This window comes from Nerophis lumbriciformis, linkage group LG36 (genome assembly GCF_033978685.3).
Source record: "Nerophis lumbriciformis linkage group LG36, RoL_Nlum_v2.1, whole genome shotgun sequence".
NCBI lineage: Eukaryota > Metazoa > Chordata > Actinopteri > Syngnathiformes > Syngnathidae > Nerophis > Nerophis lumbriciformis.
In genome coordinates this window covers 8,124,565-8,135,000 of record NC_084583.2, presented here as the reverse complement: position 1 = coordinate 8,135,000, position 10,436 = coordinate 8,124,565, and the positions used below count along the sequence as shown (strand labels likewise).

Here is a 10,436-nt window from a genome sequence, read left to right as displayed (position 1 = left end):
CAGAGCTGGATAAATTTCAATAACGATAAAAAAATTAAACACAACCATGACACAAACAAACAATAATCAATCAAACAGAGAATTAATAACCTTTTCCAGCAATGAATATAACAGGACGGAATTGGACAGTGCTATAGATCCAGACACACATTTTTTTTCTCACATGGACAATAATTGTTTATATTATACAGAAGTACAGTACAACACCAACATTAATTCCAATAACAAACTGTCAATTATTCACATTAACTGCAGAAGCTTGTATGCCAATTTTAACAATATGAAATCATTTTTGGAACAATTTAAAGAACCTTTCAAAATTATCGCTGTATCAGAGACATGGATGGATCCAAAAAAAGGAATGGACTTTGGACTAGAAGGATATGAACTCAATTATATTAATAGAGTAAATAAGAATGGAGGCGGAGTTGCTGTATATGTGATGAAGGACTTCCATTACAAGGTGGTAAAAAACATGTCACTGGCTATTGACAATGTTTTAGAGTGTATAACCATTGAGATATGTCATGAAAGAAGTAGAAATGTATTGATCAGTTGTATATATAGGGCACCCAACTCAAGTATTGAAGGATTTGAAGACTGGATTAAGGGAACTTTCAATGGAATCAGTCAAAAAGTACTTTTTTTATGTGGAGACTTCAACATTGATCTCTTGAACCCCAACAAGCAAAAGTCCATTAATGATTTCACAGATACAATGTATAGTATGAGTTTGTATCCCCAAATCACAAGGCCAACCAGAATTGCAAGTCACAGTGCTACACTTATTGACAATATCTTCACTAATGTCTTTGAAAATAACACAACAAGTGGACTGTTAACAACCGACATCAGCGACCATCTGCCAGTCTTTACTATTTATGATGGGAACTACAGGAAGAAGAATATTGACAAAAAGACATTTCAAAGACTATGCACAGAGGAAGGAATGATTTCCTTCAGGAATGATCTGAGGAAACAAATTTGGGACAACGTATATAATGAAGATGATGTAGATGATGCATATGGGAATTTTGTTAACACCTTTCTTACACTCTATGATAAACATTGCCCATGGAAAGAACATAGTAAGAAGCAAAAGAAAAACAACCATCCATGGATGACAAAAGGACTGAAAAATGCTTGTCACAAAAAAAACACATTGTATCGAATATTTATAACACAGAGATCTATAGAGGCAGAAAATAAGTATAAGAAATATAAAAACAAACTAATTGATATACTACGAACATGTAAGAAGGAATACTACAGTCAATTATTAAACAAGAACAAAAACAACATGAGAGCAACATGGGGCATCCTAAATAGCATAATTAAAAATGGTGCTAAGAAAGATTACCCCCAGTACTTTCTAGATGGAAATACAAAAAATGACAATATGAACCAAATAGCGGAACGTTTCAATGATTATTTTGTTAATATCGGAAAAAATCTGGATCAAAGAATTCCAAATGCAGATGATGGGTCAGTTGAGGCCTTGAGTGAGCTCATAGACAGAAATCCCAATTCCATGTTTCTTAAAAGTGTAACAAAAGAAGAAATAATCAAAATTGTAAAAAATTGTAAATCCAAGACCTCAACCGACTGTCATGGAATAGATATGGTAACGATAAAAAAGGTTATACAAGACATTTCAGAACCTCTGACATATATCCCCAATGTATCATTTTTAACCGGTAAATTCCCTGATATAATGAAAATTGCAAAAGTCGTACCAATTTATAAGAATGGAGACGTACACCAGTTTACTAACTACAGACCAGTTTCATTACTTCCACAATTCTCCAAAATCTTGGAAAAATGATTCAATAGTCGATTAGATTTATTTATTAACAAAAGTGGGACGCTTGTGGAGAACCAATATGGATTCCGAGCAAATATCTCAACATCAATAGCACTAACCAAAATAACAGAGGAAATTACCAATGCAATAGATGGTAAAGAATGTGCGGCCACAGTATTCATGGACTTAACAAAAGCATTTGACACAATTAATCATGATATTTTAATACGAAAATTAGAACAATATGGCATCAGAGGTTTGGTATTGAATTGGGTAAGAAGTTATTTAACCAACAGGAAGCAATATGTAAATATGGGTGAAAATATGTCAACACGGCTAGATATATCCTGTGGTGTACCCCAGGGGTCAATACTGGGACCAAGATTGTTCAATCTTTATATAAACGACATTTGTAAGGTTACAAAGGACTTAAAGTTGGTTTTATTTGCAGACGACACAACTGCTTTCTGTTCAGGAGAGAGCACACAGAAGATAATACAAATAATAACAGAAGAAATGAACAAATTAAAAAGATGGTTTGACAAAAACAGACTATCTTTGAATCTCAGTAAAACTAAAATAATGCTATTTGGTAATAGTAGAAAAGAGCATCATACACAAATACAAATAGACGAAGTAGACATAGAAAGGGTAAAATAAACTAGATTTTTGGGAGTATTAATAGATGATCAAATGAACTGGAAATCTCATATACAAAACATACAACATACGGTGGCAAAAAACATTTCAATAATGATTAAAGCAAAAATATGTCCTGGGCCAAAAATCACTGCATATTCTCTACTGCTCGCTAGTGTTACCATATCTGAGTTATTGTGCAGAAATATGGGGAAATAACTACAAATGTGCGCTACATTCGCTAACCGTGTTACAAAAAAGATACCTAACCAATCTGGCGCCCTAGGCAAGATTTTAGGTGGCGCCCCCCCACATCGGCAGTGAAGTGTATATACTCACAAGAAACCGAATAGCTTTGTCTTTGACCTTTTTTTTTTTTTACTTACAACTATATCTAATATATACAGGGGTGGAAAAGTGACTATTACCTGCATGGCAAACATTAGCTAACCAGAAGGCAATAACAATGTAAACAAAAAACACCTGCTTAAAAGATCTAATACAATTGTCCCTAACGTTACATTATTATTTTCCATAACAATTTAGCCCCCTCCACAATATTAACCCGACGTTAAAACAGATTATAGATTAGCAATTGCCGAATCATGTAACATTAGCTTAATGCTAAAAAGCCAGGTTACTATCACATTCTGTAACAGACAAATCATTTCATGTAGGCTAACGTTACCTACCTGCTACCTCTGTCTTTTCTCGTTTCTCCTCCTCTTCTTTTCTCTTTTTTCTTCCCTGGGCACCTGACAGTTTTGGCCGTTTTGACATCTTGTGTTGATTTTTTGATGTGGTGACGTCCAAAAAGAGTCATGATACGGGAAGGGAGGGGCGCACCGTGCGGGGGGTTCCCCCGGTGGGGGGTGGGGGCGTAATGTTGTAACAAATAATATTTCTATTAAATAGGCTTTACTTTGCATTTTAATTAACGTGGGATTATTTTTTGTATTTAGAAATAATAGTACCAACTTTTATTTTATTTTATTTTTCTCCAACATTTGTGGCACTGGCGTGGCGCCCCCTGGTGAACGGCGCCCTTAGCATTTGCCTATACGGGCCTATGCCACGGGCCGGCCCTGAGTTAGAATAATACATAATGTTGGATATAGAGAACACACAAACCCTTTATTTATTAAGTCAGAAATATTAAAGTTTGGTGATTTGGTAAAATTGCAAACAGCTAAAATGATGTACAAAGCAAACTATAACCTGCTACCAAAGAATGTACAACAATTCTTCTCAACTAAAGAGGAGAAATATAACCTTAGAGGAAAAAATAATTTAAAACATTTATATGCACATACAACACTTAGAACTTTTAGCATATCGGTATGTGGAATTAAATTATGGAATGGATTAAGTAAAGAAGTTAAAAATTGTACTGATATGATCCAGTTTAAGAGGTTGTTCAAAATAATAGTGCTTACAGAGTACAAAAAAGAAGAATTATGAGAAATACTTTCAACCTTATTGAAAATAAGGTTGAAAGTATCTCAGTATGTTAATAATGACTGAATTAATTAATTAATTACATATTACAAAACTGTTGTATACTAATTCATAGATGTTATTTTATTATATAAAAGGTCAGTAAATGATTCTATATATTTGTAAACGCTTGAAGTGAGAAAGGGGTAGGATTAAATAAGCTTTGCTTCTTCCTACTCCTTTTCGGGCATGATGTAAAATGAAATGATATGAAATTGTGTGATGTATTATGATGTAAGTGTGTTCATGTTCCAAATAAACTAAAGAAAGAAAGAAAGAAAGAAAGATATTACAATGGACGTCACATCACGGCGAGGCTGTTTACTTGATAGAAGCCACAGGCGCCTGCTGTGACGTCATGTAGGTCAACCGAAAAAATAAATCGATTAAACGCGCTAAAAGGAAACAAGCGCCCCCCAGTGTACGGGAGGCACACTGCGTAGGACCGATGGTCGCGTTAGAGCAGAGGTGTCAAAGTGGTTTTCACTGAGGGCCACATCGCAGTTATGTTTGGCCCCAGAGGGTCGCTTCTAAAAGTGAATACTATTATTACACCATTTTTTAAATGCATTTTATTAGTAGATTTTTTTAAAAACTAATATGTATAAAAAATATGGTAAGTTGTAATATTTTCACCTCAAAATGTAGTGTATATGGAAAAACAGTACAGCTGTTTTTATGGGGGGAAAAAGGCAGGTCAGTTGCCAGAATTTTACTGTAAAATTTACATTTGTTTTTTTTTTTACTGTAAATAAAAAAATTACAGTAACATTTTGGCACCCGAGCTGCCAGTTTTTATTATATATATATTTTTTTACTACAAATAAACAACTGTTTAGAGTTTAGTAACATATTTTTTGGTGTATTACTGTAAATGCCAAAACGGCACCACAGTTTATTACAGTCAAAAAAAGTCCAGTTTTTTTCATTTAGAGAAAATGCTGTAAAAAAAAAAAAAAAACACAGTCAATTTCACGATTTGATTATGAAATCTATTACATTTTGGCACCCGAGCTGCCAGTTTTTTATTCTAATTTTTTTTACTGCAAATAAACACCTGTTTAGAGTTTAGTAACAGATTTTTTTTGGTGTGTTACTGTAAATGCCAAAACGGCACCACAGTTTATTACAGTAAAAAAAAAAAATCCTTTTTTTTTCATTTAGAGAAAATTCTGTAAAAAAAAAAACAGTAAATTTCACAATTTGATTATGAAATCTATTCAATTTTGGCACCCGAGTTGCCAGTTTTTATTTGTTTTGTTATTTTTTTTACTGCAAATAAACAACTGTTTAGAGTTTAGTAACATATTTTTTGGTGTATTACTGTAAATGCCAAAACGGCACCACAGTTTATTACAGTAAAAAACAATCCTTTTTTTTCATTTAGAGAAAATGCTGTAAAAAACACAGTAAATTTCACAATTTGATTATGAAATCTATTAAAATTTGGCAACCGAGCTGCCAGTTTTTTATTATAATTTTTTTTTACTGCAAATAAACAACTGTTTAGAGTTTAGTAACATATTTTTTGGTGTATTACTGTAAATGCCAAAACGGCACCACAGTTTACTACAGTAAAAAAAAGTACTATTTTTTTTCATTTAGAGAAAATGCTGTTAAAAAAAAAAACACAGTAAATTTCACGATTTGATTATGAAATCTATTCGATTTTGGCACCCAAGCTGACAGTTTTTTATTATAATTTTTTTTTACTGCAAATAAACAACTGTTTAGAGTTTAGTAACAGATTTTTTTGGTGTAATACTGTAAATACCAAAACGGCACAACAGTTTATTACAATAAAAAAAAAAAAAAAAAATTCATATAGAGAAAATGCTGTAAAAGAAACACAGTAAATTTCACAATTTGATAATGAAATCTATTCAATTTTGGCACCCGAGCTGCCAGTTTTTTGGGGGGGGTTTTCCACTGCAAATAAACAACTGTTTAGAGTTTAGTAACATATTTTTTGGTGTGTTACTGTAAATGCCAAAACGGCACCACAGTTTATTACAGTAAAAAAAGTACAGTTTTTTTCATTTAGAGAAAATGCTGTAAAAAAACACAGTAAATTTCACAATTTGATTATGAAATCAAATTGAAATTTCGAAAAGCTACCAAACGTTTACTGAGTGTTGTTAAAAGGAAAGGCCATGTAACACAGTGGTGAACATGCCCTTTCATAGCTGCACGTAATGCAGCTATGAAATTCTAAATTAATTATTATTTGCAAAAAAAAATAAAGTTTATGAGTTTGAATATCAAATATCTTGTCTTTGTAGTGCATTCAATTGAATATGGGTTGAAAAGGATTTGCAAATCATTGCATTCCGTTTATATTTACATCTAACACAATTTCCCAACTCATATGGAAACGGGGTTTGTAGAAACAATTATTCTAACATCTACGTTTTTGTCCAACTTTAGCGTTGTATATTTCCAGAAAAAGTTGGTTCTAAATGCAGAAGTTCCACTGTATTGGTCCCAATCAGGCCTTCATTCTGTTCCTTGTTTTTGTCCTGGCTTTTAGGAGACCGACGAGCTGGAGGAGGAAAAGTCCCAGTTGCAAAAGGAGATCGCCGAATTACAAAAGCAGAAAGAAAAGCTTGAGCTGGTCCTCGAGGCCCACCGACCCATCTGCAAGATCGAGGACTCCGGCTCGGATTCGGAACCCGGCTCGTCGCTCTCGTCCTTGGCGGGCATCAAAATGGAGCCCGAGGACTACAGCGGCAGACCGGGGCCGTCGCGAAAACAAGCAGTGAAGTCGGAGAAGCCCAAGCCAAAGATCACCATCCTGACCAAGCCTGCGACGTCGTCGTCTTTGGCCCCCGCCTACAGCCAGGAGTCCGAGTCCCTGCACACGCCCGTCTTGGCCTCCACGCCCTCCCTCACCCCCTTCACGGCCAGCATGATCTTCACCTACCCGCCGGCCGCCCCTGTCACGTCTGCGGGCGCCGCCGCCGCCGCGCTCCAGTGCAACTTCCCCGCGTCCCAAGCCCCGGAGCCTTGCGGCGTGGCGCACCGCCGCAGCAGCAGCAGCGGCGACCAATCAGATCACTCCCTGCACTCGCCGACCATCCTCACGCTGTGACCCAGCAGCCGGCGACCGGAAGCTACCGCACGGAAACGATTGTAACCACCATTGCATTTCATCTTTTTCATGTTTTTTGTTGGAAAAAGCATAATCGTGACACAACTTGATAGAGATTTTATACCATAGATGTTTTATACCTCTCCTTTGTAAGGGCTAGGAATATTTGCAAAATAAATGTACCATTTGCAATTAACGACACAATGTTACATGACATGTTATACGAGGGAATTATTATTATTATTACCTATTTGACAAATTCTAATATTGCCTTCACGATGTATTGACCACTAAGGCTGGGCCGTAGGAGTTAATAGAGAGTCGATATTTATTTTTGAGAGTGTAATATATTTTTGATAACATTCTCAGGAGGGTGACATTAATGGGTGGGCAGTGCCTTACTTTGCATCTTTTTATCCGTGCTGTTTACAGAGACAATAAAAGAACTGTTCAAAATGTCACTTGCATTATTCATTGCCGTCCACAAGCGCAATAATAAACATGTTGTACAAAAGCAGTGAAGTCGTCACGTTGTGTAAAAGGTAAATAAAAAGAGAATACAATGATTTGCAAATCCTTTTCAACTTATATTCAATTGAATAGACTGCAAAGACAAGATATTTAACGTTCGAACCGGAAAGCTTTTGTAATTGTTTGCCAATATTAGCTCATTTGGAATGGGATGCCTGCAACATGTTTCAAAAAATGTTTGGCCCTAACCTTAACCAATTAACCAAAGCACCTGGTCTGGTGAGGGTCCACATTGAAAAGGACATTGATGGAGGTCTTAATATGGGCCATGACCATCTTTGGAGTGAGGACTCCTGGCCAATCACTGTGGTGCTCTTTGGTACAGGAACAATGGCCGCTGTCTTCAAGCATAAGGACAGCATACTATATACAGAATGATAATTACCAATTTTTTGGGGACTTTAAGGCACTCTTTTCTCAGAATTCGACAGTGCGCCTTGTAACCCGGTGTGCCTATTGTACGGATTCATTCTGGTTGTGCTTACCGACCGTGAAGCAATTTTATTTATCAAGCCTGGTTAGATCGGTAGGGTCATCTGCGGTCCCCTCCAAGGTTTCTCATTGTCATCCCATTGGGTTTGAGTTTTTTCTTGCTCTGATGTGGGATCTGAGGATGTCGTTGTGACTTGTGCAGCCCTTTGAGACACTCATGATTTAGGACTATATAAATAAACTTTGATTGATTGATTAATTGGGACTCACCAATCATCATGGATGTTCTCCGTACGTATGGATGTTCTCACTCATCCAGGTCTTGTATTTTCTCCATTTTTTTTAAATGTTTGGCCTGGATTCACAGTCCATTTTCTCTCCTTGTAGCTTTGATGAAAGCTACCTCGCTACATGGCTCTAAAAGTAGCTGAGCTACAGGAAAAGCTACTTGTTAAAAAAAAGTAGCCAAGCTACTGGAAAATGTAAATAAACTACGTAGCATAGATACATGTAGCTTGCTACTGCCCATCACTGTGCTATGGTTAGAGTGTCCGCCCTGAGATCGGTAGGTCGTGAGTTCAAAACCCCGGTCGAGTCATACCGAAGACTATAAAAATGGGAGCCATTACCTCCCTGCTTGGCACTCAGCATCAAGGGTTGGAATTGGGGGTTAAATTACCAAAAATGATTCCCGGGCGCGGCCTCTGCTGCTGCTCACTGTTCCCCTCACCTCCCAGGGGGTGATCAAGGGCGATGGGTCAAATGCAGAGAATAATTTCGCCACACCTAGTGTGTGTGTGACAATCATGGGTACTTTAACTTTAACTTGGATATTATTTACTGGCTTCCTGATCCACTCAGGATTGAATACAAAGTCTCCTTACTAACACACCAGTGCCTCCATGGAAATGCCCCCCAAATCCTCCACACGACACCTCCGCTCCGGACAGGCTAACCTCCTTCCAACCTCCGAGGACAAAGCGCAAAACCGTGGGAGACCGGGCTTTCTGCTCCGCCGCTCCCAGTCTGTGGAATGCTCTCCCTGACCACCTGAGGGCACCACAGACTGTGAATGCTTTTAAAAAACGGCTTAAAAACCCTTCTAGATTTATGTGTGCTAGTTCTAGCTATTAGGCTGTTCTACTTTTTATTTTACTTTACTATTTATTTTACTCGTTGGGGGCAGCTAATACTTGCCAACCCTCCCGAATTTTCCGGGAGACTCCCGAAATTCAGCGCCTCTCCCGAAAACCTCCCGGGACAAATATTCTCCCGAAAATCTCCCGATTTTCAGCCGGAGCTGGAGGCCACGCCCCCTCCAGCTCCATGCAGACCTGAGTCAGGACAGCCTTTTTTCACGTCCGCTTTCCCACGATATAAACAGCGTGCCTGCCCAATCACGTTATTCCATACGAGGTGTCCAGCATACCGCCGATGAGCATGGTGCAGATGGAGAAGATCTTCTCGGCGTCCGTGTTGGCGCACACGTTGCTAAAGCCAACGCTGGTCAAGCTGCTGAGGGTGAAGTAGAGGGCGGCGATGTACGAGCTGCGCACCGACGGGCCGCCGACCGTGTTGTTGACGTAGGGCATCTCCAGGCGTTTGCCCAGCTCATGGAGCCATCCTTGGGGAAGAGACGGGAGGACAACAGGGTGACAAGAACTAAATCATCCAGACTAGAGTAATAAATTGTATTATTATGTTTATCTTACCTAAAAATAAATATATTTACTAATAAAAAAATAAATACATTTTTACTATATTTTTCTAAAAACATCAAAATTAATTGTATTTTAATTTGTATTTTTTCTGACCCCTTATTACATCCAGCCATAGAATTATACATTAAAATAAAAACATATTTGAAATAATTAATTTTAAATGATCACAATAATTCATTTAAAATGACCATATTTAATTATTAAAATAATTGCTTGTTTATCAACAACTTTAGCATTTTATTCATTACATTTTGAAGCTCTCAGAAGCCAAGTTATGTTATATTCCTTAAGATTTATTTATGCAAGGTAGAAGTATCAATTATTGAAAGTTTTTTTTTTGCATATTTTCAGGATGTATATATATATATATATATATGAAATACTTGACTAATATACTCCACACCTCTTAACCACGCCCATCCCGATATCGATAATTTCCGATATTACATTTTAACACATTTATCGGCCGATAATATCGGACATCTCTAATTAGGGACCGCAATGTCCCTTTGGGACAGAGGACCCTATTGTAATTGTAAGGTTTTATTATTATTATACCGGCCGCCTCTCTGAGCTGTAATTTGACCCCCTTAACATGCTTCAAAACTCACCAAATTGGACACACACATCAGGACTGGCGAAAATTGCCATCTAATAAAAAAACAAAAAAAAAACAAAAGTCAAAATTGCGCTCTAGCGCCCCCTAGGAAAAAACACAGAC

General features: G+C 37.2%; 1 protein-coding gene across 2 annotated transcripts in view; it reads left to right on the top strand.

Annotated features, from left to right (window-relative positions):
* fosl1a (FOS like 1, AP-1 transcription factor subunit a) overlaps positions 1–7,461 on the top strand; it is a 15,997-nt gene extending 8,536 nt beyond the window's left edge. For both annotated transcript variants that reach the window (XM_061930529.1, XM_072912384.1), the window contains one exon: positions 6,471–7,461. In XM_061930529.1, the coding sequence (XP_061786513.1) occupies positions 6,471–7,031 (561 nt within the window). In that variant the 3' untranslated portion in view covers positions 7,032–7,461. The remainder of the gene's footprint in view (positions 1–6,470) is intronic.
* Positions 7,462–10,436: the final 2,975 nt, after the last annotated feature.